Source organism: Micromys minutus (assembly GCF_963924665.1).
Source record: "Micromys minutus genome assembly, chromosome: 1".
NCBI lineage: Eukaryota > Metazoa > Chordata > Mammalia > Rodentia > Muridae > Micromys > Micromys minutus.
The window spans coordinates 166,163,113-166,184,682 of NC_137969.1; the positions used below are offsets into that span (position 1 = coordinate 166,163,113).

The 21,570-nt window shown below is 39.4% G+C and overlaps 1 protein-coding gene across 5 annotated transcripts in view; it reads left to right on the forward strand.

Moving 5' to 3' along the window:
• The window catches only part of NBAS (NBAS subunit of NRZ tethering complex), a gene marked incomplete at its 5' end in the record, with an annotated part of 273,478 nt that overhangs the window by 134,569 nt on the left and 117,339 nt on the right, over nt 1-21,570 (forward strand). For 3 of the 5 annotated variants that reach the window (XM_080914068.1, XM_080914069.1, XM_080914072.1), the window contains 5 exons: nt 491-652; nt 5,263-5,376; nt 5,663-5,750; nt 19,227-19,303; nt 19,658-19,795. In XM_080914068.1, coding sequence (XP_080770194.1) covers nt 491-652; nt 5,263-5,376; nt 5,663-5,750; nt 19,227-19,303; nt 19,658-19,795 — 579 coding nt within the window. The remainder of the gene's footprint in view (nt 1-490; nt 653-5,262; nt 5,377-5,662; nt 5,751-19,226; nt 19,304-19,657; nt 19,796-21,570) is intronic. The other 2 variants (XM_080914070.1, XM_080914071.1) reach the window with 1 other exon arrangement.

The following is a 21,570-nucleotide window of genomic DNA, read 5'->3' on the forward strand; positions in this document are numbered from 1 at the left end:
TGCCACTTAAAACTAAAAGAAAAAAGATCTTACATGTTAAGATAAATTGAGGATGGGAGATGTGGTCCTGGCCACTCAGTGCATTGTGGTGGCATGGACAATGAAATGATGCTCTTACTATCTAGAAGGTGGAGAGCTGGCCCTGCCCCTCTGTGGCTTTAGCTCATGACCCCGTACCTCACCTGGGCACCACAATAGAACTGGCCCTGGTGGCAAAGGCAAGGGTAAGCTGATCCTAGGATATGAGAGCTGAAAAGCTTGCCTGCCTCTTGCCAGCTGTGGTAGTGGATGAGCTAGTGGGGAATTATTATCACTTTTGTTTAGTTACTGACTCACATGTATGTTCAGTTTTTTCTTTTCTTTCTTTTTTTTTTTTTTTTTTTTTTTTTTTTTTTTGGTGTTTAATGGGTCTGATTATTGCCCACAGTCTCTATGTGTGCTCCATCTTACTAATGGCCGTTTTACAATGCTCATTCTCTTCTCAATGTAGGATGACGCTTCTGGCAGCAGTTCAGCAGACCTGTTACACTGGACCACTGCAACCACCATGAAAGTCTTGTCCAATACCACAACTACTACCAAGGCTGTGCTGCAGGCTGTCAGTGATGGTCAGTGGTGGAAGAAGTCCTTAGCATACTTGAGACCCCTCCAGGTAAGCAAGGGGCCCTTATGATTTAAATCAGTTCATTCTCTTTGCTCACAGTTGTCACAGTGAAATCTATGATTGTCAACATATCTTAAGGAATCTGTTCTTTTCATGAAGTAAGGAAGGAACAATCTATTTCATAGAATGTCGTGCTGTCTTCATACATTGCTTGTAAGGAAACAAATTCATTTGGGTAGCATCTGTTTTTTTTCTCAGGATTAAAATTTAGGTAGATGAAAGAAGAAAATGAGTCTGAGTACTCAGTTGCTTCTGCTACATTTCTGTTTGGTTGTAGTTGAGCACAGGCGGTGTCAGCTTGGGTACAGGTTTACAGACTCCTATTTCTGCCCTGGAGTTACAGATGAGGCTAAAAAATAGAACTTGAGGCTGCTTTGGTGATGTCTTTATTCTGTTTCCTTTGTTGCCTTCTCTGCTTTTCCACACTACAGTTCTCTGTACTGTCATAAAAATAAAATGTGAAGAAGTGTGCGTTCAACACCAGTACATCCCTAATACTCATGAGTTTATTCACACATCTACGTATACATTTACTTAGTATGTACTTACAAGTCACTTTCTTTGGCTCACTTACAGGTATAAACAGTGGGAATAGAATGAGGGAAGACTTTAATGTAATTTCATTGTCTAGAATGGTAGAGGAGATGGAACATTTACATAATAGAGAAATGGTACTGATGTACAGATAGCTTCAATATGGCAAACCTGTAGTCCACATTATACTGAATGGGAAAAATAAAAAGCACTTGCTGTGGTAAATATTAAAAAGTGGAAATCTTTTATCTCATTCTAGGGCTAGCACCTGTGTGTCCACATGACACTGTGTGGTATCTTTAACTTAATGGCTCCATGCCAACTCTAAATACTCATTCATTGTTCAGTCCACTGCCCTTGCATATTGTCTCTACTCACTTTTCTGCACAGCTTGGTATAAACCTGACTCCACAATCATTAACTTATCAAACAGGTTTATATGTTAAATTCTCAATCACAAACCCTCTACACCATAAGCTTACAACCAGATATAAACTGGGCAAAAATATAAACTGCCAATCTAGATAAGATAAATAGATCCATAGATACTCTGAGAAATAATCATAACAAGCTTATCAATCTAGAGATGCTGCAAGAGAAACATCCATGACTGCTTCCATCTTTCTTCCTCCTGCCTACTCTCCTCCTCTTCTGTTTTCCCCTAGACCCTCCTGCCTACCTCCTCACTGCCCAATCATGTATCTCCTTGACACCAACCTACAAGCACTGTTTCAACAATTAGTGTAAGACAATGTTGTTCTTTATTGCCACTCTTAATATAAAATTCCATATACTAGCCAAATTACAGGGCATGAAAAAGCAATAAAAAGGATACAGACAAGAAAGGAAGAGACAACTTATTCTTGTTTTCAGAGGATGTGATTCTATAGTTAAAAGTTTCTAAAAAAAATCTCCCAGAAGACTTGAAGTTTTTGTAAGCACATTTTGTAAGCAAGTTTTTGTTGCAGAATCTTTAGCTTTTCTATACAGCGATGATCAATACTCACCAGAACTCTGAAAGTCAGTCTCATTCACAATACTACAAAAAGAAACAAGTGTAAACTTACAGGTCTCTCTAATGAAAACTCTGAAGAGTTAATGAAGGTAACAGAATATAGTAGAAGATAGAAAGTTTTCCAAGTTCCTGGATACACAGAATGTTCTTTAAATGTTCATGCTATTAAAAGCATCACACAGATTCAGAAAGTGACATTCTTCAGAGGACTAGAAAAAAACCACCATGAAATTTATATCGTAACATAAAGCCCTCAAATACCCAAAACAGTTTTGAACTAATGAATAAATAGTTCAGGAGGCATTGCAATACTTGACGTACACATATATTACAGAACTGTGATAATAAAAAACAGCACATTAGGGATCCCGAAACAGACACAGTCTACTATTCAGTGGACTTGGTAGAAAATTTAGAAAGTAAGCCATGCCTCTAAGATCACCTGACTTTTAATTGTGGTACCAAAATGATATAGTGGGAAAAATTTGCCTCCTTAACAAGAGCTCCTGGGAAACCTGAATATCTACACACACAAGAGTGAAACTAGATCCCTGTCTATTCCATGCTGGGTTTTTAATGCAAGACCTGAAAGCTTTAGGTTACTAGAGTGAAACCTAGGGGTCTAGACATGTGCAGTAATTTTCTGAATTGGACTCCCGTTGCTCAGGAAATAAGGACAAGAATGAACAGATAGGACTGTATCAAACTAGAAAAGTTCTGCAGAGCCAAAGGAAGTATCAGCATTCTTCTGATGGAGAAATTTTTGCTGAATAGTCAGTCATCTGACAAAGAGATATGATCTGGAATACATAAGGATCTCCAATGTTTAAATAAATAGAGCTATAATGATCAAATTGATAAACGGATAACCATCAGACATTTGTAATGAAGTACAAAAAGATAATGAATACATGAAAAATGTCCAACATTTCTATTTATTAGATAAATGCAAATCAAAACTATGGTTAGTATCTGTTTCAAACCAGAATGGCTATCACCAAGGTATAACAAACCCTGGCAAGGATGTGGCGAAGAGAGAAACCTTATTCCTGCTGGGAGAGTATGAATGATTCCAGCTGAATTGGAAGTGGACGCAGAAGTTTCTGAAATGGAAGCAGAACTTCCATATGATCCACTCACAGCTCTTCCGGTCAAATGTCCAGAAGAGTCAGTTTTATAACTGCAGCTTGATCTGTACCCCTGTGTTTCTGTGACACCATTCATGTTGCTAAATCATGGACTCCGTCTAGGTGCCTATCAACAAAGGAAAAGATAAATTAAAAATGTGGTTTGTATTCAAAATGGGGTTTTTCTGATTTATAAAGAACAAAACTGATATCTCAGAAGAAAATGCTAGAATTGGCAATTATTATGTTAATTAAAATAAGTCATGCTCAGAAAGAAAAACAATTGTCACATTTTCTGTCTTGTTTGAAAGCTTGAGTGGGACCTGAAGTCAAAAGCAGATGTGTAGAAAGGAGATGGGAGTATAAGAAATTCTACTGAAGGCTTGTGTGCAATCAAGGCCCATCGCATGCATAAAGATAGCCTGTGTATAATTAATAGGAACTATAAATGCAGAAGTTACTTCTGAAGCAAACTAGTGAGGATGAATAAAAAGAGAGCTTGAACATGTAAATGAATCATGACTCTAGTCATACAGTAAAGTTTTGATTTAGAGGGAAGTCCGATAATTTCTTTTCAGAAAATAATCATTTCATGCACAAGTGTGATTGAGCCACATAGTGCAGATCCAAAGCCCTGGTGTGGGAATTATGCTTATTTTTCTTAGAACATCCAGAATGGGGTGGCTTTTAGTGGGGGTTCAGTGTTGACAACCTCATGCAGACTGTGCCATGACTGGCTTTTGTCTCCAGGAAATAGAAAGCTTTGGAAAGTGTATTCTGTTGATGAGACCCTGCAAGTCCTGTATGCAAAAGGCAGTGATCTTAGCTGGAAGCAGAGACAGGTCTGTAGTTAGCTCGTCAGGGGAGGGATACCAGGCATTTAAACGTGATCATTTAGGAAGTGGCAGCAGCTGAAGCTGTTTGCGGCCAGTCTTTTAAGCACTTGCTGATAGTCTACATGGGGAATCTTCCAGAAAGAAGAGCTGTAGAGACAGAGATATACATGATTGGTAAAGGAGGTACAGTTACTGAGGTGCTAGTCTTTTCAGATTTTCATGGGGGCAGAATTTTTTTTATCTTTTTTTTGAAGGCTTATGTGTTAAAGTGTGCAACACAGTTATTAATATATCATTTTATTAAACTGTTTCAATGTTTCCTGGACTGTGTCTGTCTTTGCAAGAATATCTTTTCCTTAACTTTCCCCATGAGGACTATTCACAACTATGTGTGAAAAACACAGAAGTCTAATGACTGTGGCAGGGCAATAGGCATTGCTAATCAGGAATGATGACAATACCTAAGCATGTTTGGATGGGGACTAATAGTGAAGAGTTCCAGCTAGTGAAAGGGCACCATCAGACCATGCTGTGGTTTGGAAAGACTTGAGCACACAGGCATCAGGCAGGAAATAATCAGACTTCAGCAAGCCCCCAAACTTGAGGGGACCCTTACAGTGGGAGGGAGGTGCATAGACCTGTAAGTAGTATGCATTACGAAGTCTGCATGCTTGACAGAAGGAGATCACCTTTGGTATTAACATGTAATGTGCTGAGGATCATTCTGTGATGTGGCTGCTTACCTTATTCAGAGCCACACCAAATGGCATCTTAGGATGGTTGTTATAACTGTGGTATAGGAAACTCATTCTATGCAACACTGATGCTATTTCTGATTTATTGATATCAACATGGCCAAGGATGTCAAGAGGTCACAGGGGTCACTGAAGTGCTTGCTGCCTGTAAGCTTCAGCTACTGTTCTTAAATCTGCTACTGGCATTAGTGTCATTCTGTCTTAGATGTACAAAACACACTGACTGACTCCTCCTGGAATCAGCATCCCCACTTCCAGTCCTTCCTCTTCTCCCTTCCACCTTTCCTTGTTCTCTCTTTTAATCCGGTTTTCTTCATGTTCTTCATCTCAGGGGCAGGAATTTGGTGGAGTGTATCGAATTGGAACTGTGGCCAATGACGACCTAGAAAGACAAGGATGCCACCCTTTTTATGAGTCAGTCATGTCGAATCCCTTTGTCACTGAGGTAAGGACAGTGTGCTTAAGAAGACAGGGTTAACTGCAGGAGGAGAAGTGAAGCTCTTCCTGAAGTACATCTTAGGCTTGGCTCTTACTATGTCGGTTCTAGGATGTGTTTCATATAGATCACGATATATTACAAGATGAAAATCCAATAAAATGTCAAATAAAACAATTTGCATTAGTGAAAACCAGCTATCCAGCCTACAAGAAGTCATAGAAATCCGCAACCATGTTTTCTAAGTGAAAGTGCTGCTTTTGTGTCATCTAAAGTGACCCATGTCACTTATCAGCAGGTCCCTGTGGAGAGCTTTGCTGAAGTGTTGCTGAGGACTGGAAAACTGGCAGAGGCTAAGACACAAGTGTTTCCAACCACAGAAGGTCAGTCAGGCTGGGGCCATGTAGCAGGGCATAGGTCCTGTTTCAAGAGCAACAAGTGTGTGGATGTGGGAAGAGTTTGGAAAAACATAGTTTTCAGTACTTTTGAATTAGCTAATGGCATCTATCCACTTGTCAAAAGTATTTATTGAATTCTATCCATTTTCTGGATACACATCTAAAAGGATGAATAACATGTAATTACTGTCTTCAAGTTGCTAATTGTCATAGTGAATGGTGTTCCCTCTCAGTGTTTATTTGTTCTTTGAATGGAGAGATGTAGTTGGCCCAACATTTTTCTCCACAGTGACATATTTTCAGGTAGAATTTGTTGGTAAAGAAAGAAACATGCAAGTTTACTAAAGACAGCTTACTTGTCCTTTATCTTCTACATCTTTTTAGGTTTATATTTCTTTTGGAGCATTTAAAAAAATATTTTGAATTATATTTCTGTGTGTGTTTGTGTGCATATGTGTGCGTGTGTGTGTGTGTGTGTGTGTGTGTGTGTCTGTCTGTCTTGGGTGGTTCAAAGCATAGGTATTTCTTCTCTGGAATGGGTTCCAGGGTGATGTTCCAGTGGGTATTATTTGTGTCCTGTGCTTAGATATATCCTGACTTGTTCACCTGGCTCCTCGTTGCACTTGTCCATCCATTGTGATTTCACCTTTTTTCCCCTCAGGACTCATTTCTGCAATTCTCTTTATTGATTACATATTAGAATCACTTAGCGATGTTTAAGAAATACTGAAGCTTTCAAATTGGAGACCATTTCTTTGTAGAATCTTTAGATTTGGTCCTGCTTGTTTATAAAATTATCGTTAAATTTATGTTTTTAGTTTCTCTTACATCTCAACCACCCTATATCCTGTCTTCAAACTCAGCCATCTTTGTACTCGAGACCTTTTTCCTGGCATTACAGAGAAGCCACCTGCATCTTTTCCATCTGTCCTCTTCACCCTGAGGCACTGGCCCCCAGCTATTTCATCCACTAACACTTCTGACACACACCTGTAGGGTGGTGTTTGGGACGTGCAAAGCGATTACGTGTCTGTACAGTGAGGAGGGCGGTCTGACTATCACGGTCCCTCTGTTAGCAGGTCTGCAGTGTGCTCTCTGTTGCTCTCAGCCAATGCACATTTGTGGAGTCTGTAGGATTCCCATGTACAGGGATTTAGTTCTGTGTCCTGATATGTTTTTTTTCATATTTAAATCTTTCAAAGATTTTTTTAATATCTATTATTACTTCATTGAAAATTATTTTAGGGCTAAGAAAGGATATTTTGTATGTGTCATTAATTTGCTGTGAATATTCAATATAAGGATGGTTTTAATAATTACCTCTTTTATTTGAATTTATCTTTTGTGAAGAATATTCTAAACTAGCAAATATGGTGTTTTTGGGTAATGCTAGCATATAGAAAAGCTATACATAATAGTTTCATAACATGAGATAATTTTCAGAAACCCATCAGAACTGAAGAATGATAGAAACTAAATTTAAAATTAAATTTAAAGTGTGATAGGAATGTGACCTTGATGGGTTCTGATGTAGATTATAACAAATAGTTAGCTTCCCCAGATGATTTGACAGTTTAGAATTTTTTTTTATTATGGAAACCAACTGGAAATTTTTGTTATTTATTTATTTAGTGGAACAAATGATTCAGTGGCCAATGATTTTCAATCAGTAATTTGGGTGAGTTTCCTTTGTGCATTTAGTTCTGGAGTGGAATTTATCATGGAGTTTTTTCCAGAGGTTCTTTTCAGACCATCTGATTTTGGATATATGACTTCTTTGGGAAAACACATCTGATTTGCATCTGATTTGCAGACTAGCATTGCAAATTAAACTCATATACATTGCTAAAATAGAGCAGTTAAAAAATACATATATGTTAAATTATGTCGTAAAGTTCCTGTGACTCATTTTCTTCAGCTACTATGGAATTCTGTGGCTCCCTTTGGCAGCTTGTTTATTCTCTCCTCTGATACTGGTTTTATGCTGATTCCAAGGCTGAAATGCTTCTTTTGTGCCGTGCTTGGCTGGTTCTTTGTAGCAATTTTTGATTCCCAGTGAGAGCTGTAAGAAGGTTTTGATGAGCAGGGTGCTGTAAGGCATGCTGCCCTCTTATTCCAGTCCTACCAATGTACTGTAGTGGCTGGTCTGTTAGAAGAGGCCCTGAGCTGGGGTGGAGTGATGAATGAGTTATGACGTAGTGTGGAAGAAAATAGCATGTGATACTAGCAGCAGTATAGTGGTTAGGGAAGAAATGTGACTTCTACCTGGGCTCGTAATGGCAGTGGTTCCTGTGGCAGTTCTACTAGTAAAGTACCTTAGTGGCTGGGAGCCTAGCTACCTGAGTGCTTGGATGCCAGGCTTATATAATTGTTCTAGAAAGAAACTTCTGTGGGAATTAGGTAACCAACACTGAGATTGAACATTTGACACATATTATTTTAAGTGAAGACTTTTCCAAAATTTTATTAAAATATTTACAACTCATAATAAAATTTAAAAACATCATTGAATAGCCCCATTGTCTTTCATCTAGAGTTGACAATTATTTTTACTGTACATATTGTAGTTTTATTTCTTTACCCTTTACCACCAAATTTATATATATATATATATATATATATATATATATATATATATTTCAAGGTAAGTGGCAGACACTATGACACCTCCATCCTCAACATTGTACTGTGGAGGTTTTAATATGAGTTACTATACACTGCTTTTCCAAAAGATGAAGATTATAAACATCGAAACAGAACAGTAGTCCATCTGAGTTCTGCGGTGCCTCTGTGACCCTCTATACTCTTAAGAAATGGCGTTACTGCCACCCCAGAGCTTTATCATTCTCTCTTGCTCAGTGTACTTCCCACCCCCACTAGAAGACCCTCCTGTTCAGACTTTGCCACTGTACACACTTTTTGATAGTTGTAGATGCATGTAGTAGAATGATTTGGTGTGCGTTCTTCTTCTTTTTTTTTTTTTTTTTTTTTTTTTTAAATAAATCACTTTGCTTGAAACTTTATTTCTGGTTTAGCTTTAGGAGAGACATAAATCATGGCACAAAACCGGAAGGAAGGAAGGAAAGATACTATCTAACACACTGTACAAAATGTGCTATTTATAAAAAAAAAATATTGGTCTGCTGACATTAAATTCTCTTTATTTTTTAAAAGGAGTTTTGATGGCCTTTTGGTGTGGTTTTTTTTTTTTTTTAAACGACTTTATTTTGCAAAACAAAGATAAATGTAAAGATTTTAAACATTTTTTGCTTAAAATTATACATTTTTGTCAGTACTGTTTTTTCAGACATTAAAATAAATTTTACATAAAACCATGTGAATATGTTTTTTAGTCAGTACTTGATTTTTTTCAAGGGCTTGACAGTATGCATTGAAAACGTACTAGTTGCAATAAGCGTAAAGTACATGCAAAACAAAACGCAACATGGGAATAGTCAAAGTCTTCTTGTTTTGTGAATATATGTATATTTTTTGTTTTCTTTATTTCTTGGACTTCATACAGTCTGTGAGTTGTTTCTGGGGGAGTGCAAGCCTCTGGGGTTAGCATCCCACTATCAGTGACTGCATATTATGTCTGTTCTTTTGTGACTGGGTTATCTCACTCAGGATGATCTTCTCTAGATGCAGCCATTTTCTTAAGAATTTGGTTAAGTCATTGTTTCTGGTGGCTGAGTAGTATTCCATTGTGTATATGTACCACAATTTTTGTATCCATTCGTCTTCTGAAGGACATCTGGGTTCCTTCCATCTTCTGGCTACTATAAATAGAGCTGCTATGAACATTGTGGTGCATATATCTTTGTTGTGTATTAAAGTGTCTCTGGGGTATATGCCCAGAAGTGGAATAGCTGGGTCTTCAGGTAGTACTATATCCAATTTTCTGAGGTATCGCCAGACAGATTTCCAGAGTGGTTGTATTAGCTTGCAACCCCACCAACAGTGGAGAAGTGTTCCTATTTCTCCGCAGCCTCGCCAGCATCTGCTGTCATCTGAGTTTTGGATCTTGGCCAATCTGACTGGTGTGAGGTGGAATCTTAGGGTTGTTTTGATTTGCATTTCCCTGATGGCTAAGGATGTCGAGCACTTCCTCAGATGTTTTTCGGCCATTCGGTGTTCCTCAACTGAAAATGATTTGTTTAGCTCTGTGGTGTGCGTTCTTCTTATATAAAACTTAAATTGAGAGTGTTTTACGTCTGTCCATGGCACAACTTTTCGTACATTGTCTTTGTTCTCTGCTATTGAGCAGTGCTTCAGAGTAGGAATAGGAAGCAGTGTGTATTCTCTTTGGAAGAGGCATGGCAGATTCTGAATGTGGCTGCTATAAAAAGCTGCTGTGGACTTCCTAATGCAAATGTTGTGGAGACGGTTTTATTTCAGTTAAGCAGATTTTGAATTTGGGATTGCTGGACGAAAGACTATGCATTTGATTGTTTCTGAAAATGCCAGATCTCTTTTATGGTTTAAAGTGGTGGGTTTTATGGGTTTGAGTTCTTGAGTCCCGCAGGTTCTGACTAGTACAGCATGTAAGCAAACCTTTCGTATAGAGTCCACCTCTAAGATGGGTGATTCACCAGTGCCATCCATCCCTCTAAGTGGCACCCACTTCCAGAGTCTGTCTGTGGTGCTTCCCAGGACCTATGTCAATGTGGGTGGAAGATGTCAAAGCAGACAGTTCCTCCTTAGGGAGCCTCACGTGGGGGAAGCCGGCTCCTCGATGAAAGCTTCAGAACAGATTCCGAGGAAGGAGAAAGAAACAGAATTGGTATTTATGAAAGAAGATAGATAAGTTAGAATATACCCAAGGCTATGTGGGGCTGTCTCAAGAGAGTCCTGTGTCTGACAAATGTTGTATATATGGCTTTGTGACCTGTAAAATTATGGTGATCAAAAGATATAATTTGTAAGTAGGTTTAACAATTAAGCAAAGTTTAAATAGTAAGTAAACTTTAAAGACTGCAAATGCAAGGTAGTATAGTTAATTATTAGAACAGTTTCCCTCTGTAAAGGTACCTGTAATGTGGCTTATGTGGTGCCCTGTTGGGTTTGGTAAGAAAAAAGTGCTGATCTGGCCGAACTCAGTTTACACATAAATTGGCCTCGTGCCTGGCTCCTTAGCTATTTGAATTCTCAGACTGTTCTCAGTCTCATTCCATAGGCCTTTGCAGCCATTTTGATCTTGGAAGTGGTACAAGATCAAAAGGGTGAGGTGGCCTTTACTTCTTGTAAACACTTCACATTCTTGTTCTCTCCTGCTTCATCTTCCTTTCTTTATTGTTCATAGTTTATGTTAAATTTTCTTTTGTAGAATTGCTTGACAAGGAGAACCTAATCACAGACAACTTGACAGTGTACCATGTGTTCAGTTCTTAAACATGATTCCCCAGAAAGAATGGAAGTCTTAAGGGCCTTCTACTAGGGATGATTTCAGGGTATCACCCATGAGTGAAGGCTTGCCCTCTCTAGGGAATTTTTGGACATGTCCCACTTTTCTTGGGCAGTTGCAATAGATGTTAAAAATGTAGTAAAACAGGCCAAGATATTTAGTGTTTGAAAGTTGACCTAGCACTTGAAGCAGTCCTGGCACTGGAGCTGCAGAGAGCAAAGGCTTAAGTAGGGACCTGAGAAAAACAGGCCACTTATCAACAGCCATGAAAATTATAGTTGTGTGTCATTCCATCTGGTAATGTTACACTAGGAATCTGTTCTTTGAAGGTTAGTAACACATATTAACAATCACAGTTGTGTGGTCAATTGCTTGTAATAGCATGAGATGTCAGCAGTCTGACTCGTACTGATGGTAACTATCTTGTTACTGATGGTAACTATCTTGTTTGGATGTTTGGATTTCTGGTTTCCTGTCTGTACACACAAGTTGTTTTTGGACTTTGGTCTATGTTTATAAGGTTTGACATATGTTTAAAGGTTTCAGAAGAATGCTACTTCACACAAAGCATCAGTCCAATATATATACCATTAAAGAGAATTTATTTTATTCTGTTACATAGAGGAAGCCATGAGCACAGGCCACATTTGAATGACAGGCTGTTTTAGTGGTGTCTGAAACCACAAAGGACAGTCCCCACACATTTGGCCCAAATAAGAAAATTTAACTTTCATTGTTTAAACATTGGGTGGATCTGGAAAATATTTTATTGTTTTTCTGATCTGGGAGAAGGACACAGATATATATGCTTGATTAACCCTACAGTAGGGCCACTATGAGAAGAAGGATTTGGAAGGAGAGAGACTGAAGGGAGCAGGTAGAGAGGAGATGGAAGGTTTTTAAAAGTTGTGCCTTTAACGGACAAAATCTAATCAGGAATCTGTGGCCTGGATAACAGGTGTGTGAAAGCCTTTGATGGTGATTTTCTAGCAGTTTTGGTAACTTCCTGCTTGTTGAGAGCAGAGAAGAGACTGAAGACCTAGATGCCTCTGGAATTTTAAGTCTGTTGTATATAGAGAAGAGTGAAAGGCTCCAGAAATACCAAAGGCATTGGATGAAGATTAAGTTAGGGCAAAAATTCTTTGTCATCGTCAACTGACATTTGGCGTCTCCTGAGATGGGTTAAGTGAAAGTAACAATAGACCTGATGTTACATCAAGGTTGTGAAGGTTTATTCCAGGGATAAACTATAAGGTAGGACTAAGATAAAGAAATGACACTACTTTCGCTAACACTCAAGGAAGAAGAGGTAGAGGGAAATTATTTGGGAACATATAAAGGAAACTTCATGCTGTTGAAGCCCACAGATAATCATCCACCATTGTACAGCCCCACTGTAAGAGTGGAAAAAATATCTCACAGCCTATGGTTTCATATCAGCTCGGACACTGATGCAGAACCCAGGGAACGGACAGCAAGGGCGTGAACACCATGTGTATTAAGATAAATACCATCTTAAAGACCACTTCTTTAAGATGAACAGTGAAAAGGAAGGGATGTCGTTGAGGTGTTAGAATGACTAGTTGCCAAAGAAAGAGTAATTTTGCCTTAATGTCCATGGCTTATGTGTTGGCAGAAGTTACATAGGAAAAGAAGGACTTACTGGGACTCTGAAATCGCCTTTGTAGAAAGCATTGCCATCTTCCACAGGGCAACTGACTGGTCTGACTGTTGAGTGCTGTGTAGGAGTGATAGGAAGTAGCCAATAGCCTGGACACACACACACCCTTAGTCGGGGATGGCTGTTTGGGTGTATACTTCCTTCTGAGTGAAATTGATCTTCATCCTTAAATGCAACTACTAATTCATTAATAATTATGATTATATCAGAGGGAAGTAATAGCCCCTCTTACCACTCTAGTTCCTGTTACAGAAAGGACTTCCCATCCTTCAGTATTCAGGGAAAATCAAAACAAGTCCTAACTGAGAAAAAGCACCTCACGCCAGTCACTGATAGAGGAAGAGAGCAACTGATTGGTCTGCTCCCTGGAGACCTGCTTTGCTTCACTTGCTCTTCACCAATATGCCCAGACCCTAAATCCAATATGCTTTGGAAACCAAAGGGCTTTTTGTAACTTGCTTGACATGTAAGCTTGAACTAAGCTGACACAAGACTATTACAGTCTCTGCTTATCCTCTGTAGTGAGAATGTGAAATGCTTTGCAGCACATTCTTTCATGTCTTCAGTTGCTGGCCAGTCCCAGAATGTGCTGGTCAAGGTGTCCTACATAATGTACAGCAGAACTCCTAAAGTCTAAAGCCTTTTTTGTGCTGAAACTCAAATCAGCAGGATCTGACCATTTTTTCCATGTCTGTATAATTCTAAAGATGGCTCCCTTCCTGTTCCATTATTTCACTGTATAGTTCTACATCCTGCCTAGTTGTTGTTCTAAATTATGCATGGGAGTTTAGGTTTCTTTAGGTGTGCAAACACGTAGGTATGAAAATGTCAGTCCCAAAGGAAGTGGTTTCTCTGGATTGTAAAACAAGGGTGGTCAACTGGAGGGTCAGGAGAAGCATGTATAAAAGCCTTTATGTTTTCATAGTAGGGGAGGGAGGCATGAGCAAAGTTAACTTTGGGTAGAACAGATAGCCTGAGGCTATTTATTTAGACTCATATGTAATAACAGACCCCAGAGTGATTAAAACATGTCACAGCTGAGCTCACAGGCATCTTGTTCACCATTTCTAGCATCAGCATCTGGATCTAGTATAGATAGATATAAGATAGCCTCTCTGGGGTCGGTAAGGGCTCCACAGTATCATCAGCTTGCCTCTGCATCTGGCCTCTGTAGATGCTGTTGCTTTGGCAAACAGTTGTATCCACAGAGATGACTCTCACTGCTGGACAATAAGAGCCCTTAGAGAAAACTTCAAGTGTGATTTTTGTGCATGAAATTGGCCTATTTCCTTTTTTTTTTTTTTTTTTTTTTTGGGTATAAACTGTATGTGTTATATAATGCATGCATGCATACACACACACACACACATGTTTAGAAATGTTACTAACAGTTTGGGACTTGTATCTGAGATACAAGCATAGCTCTTTTATCTGAGAATTCTGAACCCAGTGAAGATTCTCCCTTTAGAGATAGTTGCTGGAGGCTGTTTATTTTAACTGCCTTCGTTTCTCTTTTGGTTAACTTATTTGTTTGCTGTGGAGAATCTTCTACATTGTAAGCATAGTCACAGGAACATCCCCTGTGGTATCAAACTTTCATGCCTCAATGGGGCTTCATTTTATGGACACAGCAAAATGCACAGTAAATCAAGGAAAAGTCCAGTTGATATTACAATAAAAGGTGATGGAAAGATTGTCAGTAGTAGGACTTAATTTCCCAGGTGAACTTGGTCCAGCCACAGCTCTGGGAGATAAAGGTCCTACACTCACTGGAGCAAAGCCACACACATGAGTTAGACGCTCCTGAGGGATCTCCAAGAAGAGATGATTGGGTTTAGATAAAGACGTGAGAGGATCTGAAAGAAAATGCATCTGGTTCTAAGCTTAGGTCAGGTTTCAATTAAAGGTCATATTTGAAAAGACATCAAGAAATAGCATTAGCAGGGAACAGTTCTCAGTGTGTGAGGGGCTGGACTTTTTTTTTTTTTTTCTCATTTAAGTTAAGGTTCCCTAAGGACTGGTAGACAGATACTAAAAGGTAGACAATGTGAGACAGACAGGGTGAGAACTTGAGCTCTCCTCAGAGAGCTACCTAGGAAATTAAATCCCATTACTGACAATTGTGTTTAGGGTGTTTGTCATGTACAGTTAAATTTTTCTTAAGTAGTTCAGAGTCTTGAGCAGCCCGTGCTCTACGTGCTTTCTTCTGTAGTTTTCAATTGTCTGCAGTGGATAGCTTGTGCTGTAGTCATCTTTAAGCTGCAAGTCTGCAGGGACACATTCTTCGTCTGCTGCTTCTGTCTTGCTCCTATGGTTGTTGACAAAGGGGTGATTTGGGCCTTTTATATTGTACTTTAAAATTACTTCCTCAGAGGAAAATATATTGTTTGCTCTTGTCCTAATCCGTTGATTCCTGAATGTCAAAGACTTTTGCTTTTTATTCTAGGGAATGTCTAGTTAGAGAAAGTCTGTCTTGATATTGATTGATGGACTGAGTTTGGAAATGGATTTTGAACTGAATATCTATTGGTTAGAAACTAATTTTAGAAGTATATGATTCCTCTGGAGGCCTGAATGTGGTTCCTTTGATTCCTAAGGGTTGGAGAAAACATTGGGGATGGAACTCTTCTTTATAGAAACAGAACACTTTGCTAGAGGCACAGGAGAAAGCTCAGTATTTTCTCCTATGAGGCACCACAGGAAAATTTAAATTCTAGGGCACCTTTTGCATTTACAGGTTGTGCTTCATTATTCTAGCCATCAGTTAAGCTGAGATTGTAGTAATAACTTAAATATTTGTCCAAGTAGAGCAAGACTCCTGTGGGAATCCTGCAGTGTGTTTCTAGAATCAAATTTTACTTCCTTTGGATTATTCACACAGATTCCTCTTTTATTTTAGTATATTTTTATTTTAAAATAAACTTTATTCAAAAATTTCATAAACATACATGCACGTGCACGCGCGAACACACACAGAAGTTAACAAGGTCCAAAAGCTTCAACAGTTCACTGAGCTTTTATTTTGTTAGTCAGCAGTTTGCACAGAAGCTCTAGAGCCTATCCCTCGCTGTGGAATAGATGTCTATGCAGCTTCCCACTACAGACAATGGGAATGCAGCTTTGCATCTCCCTTCATGACTCTTGTTCTTTGCCTACATTCAGCCATCCTTGTCTCCTAGAAATTAGCCTGTCTTCTCTTCCTGTCATGCAGTATTCACATGCACAACTTGTTCACATATGTGCGTGCAACATTCTGTATTCCACAAATGAAAGAGAACATGTAGATTTTCCTTGTGTGACATTGCTTAATATTGTATATTCTAAATCCTTCCATTTTCCTGCAAACTTTATGGTTTTATTTTTCTTTACAGCTCAATAGTATTACATCCTATATGTACCAAATTCTCATTCCCTATTCATCTGTTGATACAGCCAGGCTGATTCAATTGTGGGGTGCAGATAGTTTGATGATGGAATTGAGTACAGCTTTTGATAATATGTTTCTTTTTAAAATCAATGAATTCACGTGTATGTGATTGCAAGGGATTTTACTAAAGCCACACATAAGTGGATTGGATCATTATCAAAACAAATTGTGTGTAAATCTAGAACTAATTGGCCATGGACTGTTTTATTAAGGTCATGATATTGGCAGGTTGTTGCTTGGAACATTTTTTGTGGAAAACCAGTTAATGGCTAGAGAATTTTAATATATGAGTAAACCGATGACTGGTTTTCTTTTTTTTTTCTTTTTCTTTTTCTTTTTCTTTTTTTTTTTTTTTTTTTTTTTTTTTTTTTTTTTTTGTGGATCATGAGATGGTCGGTTGTTCTTGGGAAGAACAAAATTGTCTTCATTATAGTAATAGAGATTCTTTCTAAATTACAAACATGTTTTAATTTAATTTTATTATTTTCTAATTAATTAATATCCCAAATGCTCCCCCCTCATAGTTCCCCCTCACTGAGTCCCTCCTTTTCTTCTCCATCCTCTTTGCCTCTCGAGAGTGGGTCCCCACAGGGTGTCCTTTCACTCTGGTGCATCAAGTCCTTGTATGCACATCCTTTTCCACTGAGGAAGGACAAGGCAGCCCTCTGCCATATTGCCAGGAGGCCTCATTAAAGCCTATGCTCTTTGGTTGGTGGCTCAGTCGCTGAGATCCCCCAGGGGTCCAGGTTTGTTAACACTGTTGGTCTTCCTGAGTGGTTCCTATATGATTCAGGGCCTTTAATTCTTCCTCCAACTCTTCCACAAGCATCCCCAACATCTATCCCATGCCGCTCAGAGAATAGTTATGTTATGTTCCTATCTGTAAGCACAACAGTGTACCAATAATGTCAGGGAGTGGTGTTTACCCTTGGGGTGAGGCTAAGGGTAATTGGTTGGCCATTCCTTCAGTCTCTGCTTCAAGTTTGTCCCTACATTTCTTTTAGACAGGACAAATTTTGGGTTGAATATTTGGGTGGGTTGGTGTCCTTATCCCTCCACTTTGGGGTCCTGCCTGGCTAAAAGGGGTGGTCTCTTCAGGTTCCATGTCTCGCTGTTAGGTGTCTCAGTGAAGGTCACCCACATTGATTCCTTGGGTCTCCCCCATCCCAGGTCTCCGGGATTTTCTAGAACACCCACCCCCCAGCAACTTCAGATTTTCATTCATTCTCTTTACCTTTTGGACCTCTCTCCTGTCTCTCCCCATACCTTATCCTGCCCCCCATTTTCCTCCTGTTCCCCTCTCACACCCAGGTCCCTCCCTCCCTCTGCTTCTTATGACTATTTTCTTCCCCCTTCCAAGAAGAAAAATCCTCACTTGGGCCTTCTCTCTTGTTTCACTTCTTTGGGTCTATAGAGTGTGTTGCATGTATTATGCATTTCATGGCTAATATCTACTTATCAGTGAGTGTATACCATGCATGTCCTTTTGGGACTACCTTACCTCACTCAGGTTGATAATTTCTGGTTTTATCCATTTGCCTCCAAATTTAATGATGTCCTCATTTTTAATAGTTGAGTATTATTCCATTGTGTAAATAACTACTTTTTCTCTACCCATTCTTTGGTTGAGGGACATCTGGGTTGTTTCCAGTTTTTATCTATTACAAATAAAGCTGTTAAGAGCACAGTGGAGCATGTGTCTTTGTGGTATGATGGGGCATATTTTGGATGTATGCCCAGGATACTGCCAGAGGAATTGCCAGATTGATTTCCAGAGTGGTTGTACAAGTTTGCAATTCCACACTGTATTTTTTTATTTTTAAATTGCATATTTCATATGTACGGGTGATTTGTGTGAGTGCATGTATGTCTGTGCACCATGTATGTGCCTGGTGCTTACAGAGACCCTGGAACTGGTGTTATGGGTGATTGCCTTAGCGTGTAGGTTCTAGGGATTGAACCTGGGTTCTGTGGAAGAGCAGCCACCACTGAGCCATCTCTGCAGCCCCTTATAAAGCTGTTCCACTGTACCAGTCTTAGGATATTAATGGAATCACCTCAGTTAGTGTTCATGATACACATAATTTTGTAGCATGGCCCCAGTCTTTAAAAAGACTATGTTCTGAGGATCCATCATGCTTGTCCTTTTGCTTGAGCTTTGCAAGAACTGCTCTGAACAGATTGCTTCAAGTCTTAGTAAAACACGCTTCAAGCTTTCCCAGTCATGGGGAAGTTATTGTTTAACAGTTTATATGATTTATGTTAAGTCAGTGTCAAGTAGATTTTCATGAACAATTAAAGCATCTGAAGCTATTTCTCCATTGAAATTGTACAAGGCTAAAAGCATGACACTTTTAACAAAGAATGCCCTGTGATTTAAGTTTTTTTATTCTTAAGATTATTATACATGTGTACAATAGCCATGTGGACGACCCATTTGCATCCCAGTTCCCACATAGCTCCCTGAGCAGGCCTCTTCCTAGTTCTGCATTTGTTTTTCTTTTATACTCCACTAAGTCCAGTTAGTGTTTCTTTTGTCTAATGGTTGTGAACCATTTACCAGAAAAACATGGGAAATGCAATAGTGCCCACTATTCTCAAGCGAGAGTGGCTCTCCCTCCCCCAGCAGCTGTCAGGACTGCTCTCCTCCTGGCTGTGAGGTTCTTCTCTTCCTGGTGGTACCTGCACATGTCAGATACAGGTGGGAGAGGTTGTTCTAGATGTCTCCTGCCCTGCTGAGACTTCACCTCTCACTCTCAGCTCCATGAATCTGTCCACTCAACATTGTCCTCTGCAGAATCCAGCCTCTGAGAAAGACTGAGAACAAGTTCATGTGTATGAGCATAAATGTTTAGAAATAATTTTAACAGCATGGCTTTTTAACAAAATAAAAATAGCAAGTTCTGCCCTAAGTAATACAGGTTTTGTTTTTATCCCCTCTGCCTTCAGTTCTCTTGCAGCTAGCAAGTGACGCTTTGCCGAGTGACATGACACTGGCTCTTGCTTATCTCCTTGCCTTGCCTCAGGTAAGCTCACCTTACCAATGATGAACATAAATAAGCATGTGTCTCTCCTGGAAGTTGTTGTCAGTGATATTCTGTATTATATGTGTCCTTTTTATGCTTATAATTCCCAAGTACTAGAAGGGTCTAGTAAGTATTCAGAGACTATACTTTGTAACGTATCTTTGATGTCCAATTTTCAATCTTTTATATAATGAAGTCCACCTTTCTTCCAAGCTTCCCTGCTGCTTGTTACGATGGACTCAGGTTGATGGGATGGAAGTGTGGTCTGCAGTGCTAGACCAGTCACCATGTGATCATGTATGAAGGTCTCACCGTTTGCCTTTGTTCAGTCGATTCTGTGGCACTTCTTCCTAGGTGTTAGATGCTAACAAGTGCTTCGAGAAGCAGGCTCAGTCAGCACTGTCTCTCCAGCTGGCAGCCTACTACTACAGCCTGCAGATCTATGCCCGGTTGGCTCCATGTTTCAGGGACAAGTGCCATCCTCTTTACAGGGTGAGTCCTTACAGCTTTTCTGTACTAGTTAAAATAACCTCTTCTCCCCATGCAAACACTTTCTAGAAGACGGCGCTGGCTTCTGATGTTCCTTTATTGCTACGTTCTGAGTAAACGCACTAACTAGATTCCTGCAGTAGACCAAAAGGCCTGATATCACTTCTAGGAAATTCTCCAAGTTTACTTGAATGAATTACTTGCAAAGATCATATTGGGAAATGGTCTATTTTTTTGTACTGAATTGTTTTAAGAAAATGTCAGTTATATAAGTAAATAGATCAGCCATCTATAGCTACAATGTACACATATCTAATGTTCAAATTTTACTGAAGCAAGATTTTTCTTCCCTGGGACAAATCAGACTCTAAAGAAATAATTTCATAGGTGTGATAAAATTCTAGCTGTGGTAACCATTCTAAACCAACCAGACCCTTAAAGTATGTGAAACCCATTGTATTTGTGACAACTGTTGCTCTCATCTTCAATTTTTATTAAGTGGAGAGGGTGTGCCAACCACAGCACAGGGTTATCTTCCTAGGACATAGTCATTGTAGGGTATGAATTGCTCCTGGGTGTTGTGGTGATCTCAGTACCGCTTGGCTAAGAGGGGCACTGTGTTCTTGTACCACTAAATTCAGGGTATTTATTTGAGGAGTTTAACTTTGTTTCTTGGTTGTCACTTCTACCGTCTATAATTACAGTCACTGATTTTACATAAAGTTCCTCTAATTTTGTTTTAAAATCTCAGATATTTTTATGTGAGGCCAATAGCAGCTGGAGTTGTAGCAAAGGTACATGTGCAAGACCGTGGATCCAGTTCCCCAGGATGTGAAAAAAATTAAAATAAATGCATATCAGTGAGTCATGGTGTGGATTGAGAATGAAGTACTTGAATAGAATTAATAATGCCTTAATGTGACATAGCCCCACACACTGACATTTGACTCTCAGGGGCTGACACTGGTTTGGAAGGCTTTGGAACTGACAACTGTAGCAAAAGTGGCCAACTGGGCAAGGCCTGACAGCAATATCTCCTTCTCCGTATGGCCGAAGTTCCTTATTTTTTGATATTTCTAGATGGGACTAAACTACCCTTCAGTCCACCACCCTGGTATCCTGAGCAGTTCCAGCCAGCATGCCTCCTCCCTGCTGTGCTGGATGGGATCCTTTGAAATTACACACCAACTCAAACCTCTTCTCCCTCCAGTTGCTTTGGTTAGATGTCAGTTTCTTTTCTCTTGCTGTGACTAACGACAGGGACAAAGGCAACTTAAAAAAGAAAATGTGCAATGGGGCTTATGGTCCCTGAGAACTAGAACCCTGATGAAGGTGTGGTAGCAGGAACAGCTTAGCACTCACATCTCAAACTGCAAGCAGGAGGCACTGAGGACCGCATGAGTCCTCAAAGCCCACCTGAGGGACACACCTCCACGGGCAAGGCCACACCTCCTACTTCTTTCCCAATAGTTCCACCAAATGGGGACCAAGAATCCAAACATATGAGTCCCATTGTCATTCAAACTAGCATAGGTACGTTGTCATGGAGATTGATGAGTAACTAAATAGGGATGTGTGCTGAGTTTATTTTGTGCTTATTTTCAGTAGTATATTATTATACACAAAAGAACAAGTAATTTGCTTCAAAATACCAATTTGTTCACATGCAGTAAGGCTTTACTTTACCAAATGCATTGTACATTGTTGTAAACTTGAATATTTCCCCAGGGATGAGTTGAAATTTCAGAGCATGTTTGACTGAATTCTCTGAGTGGATA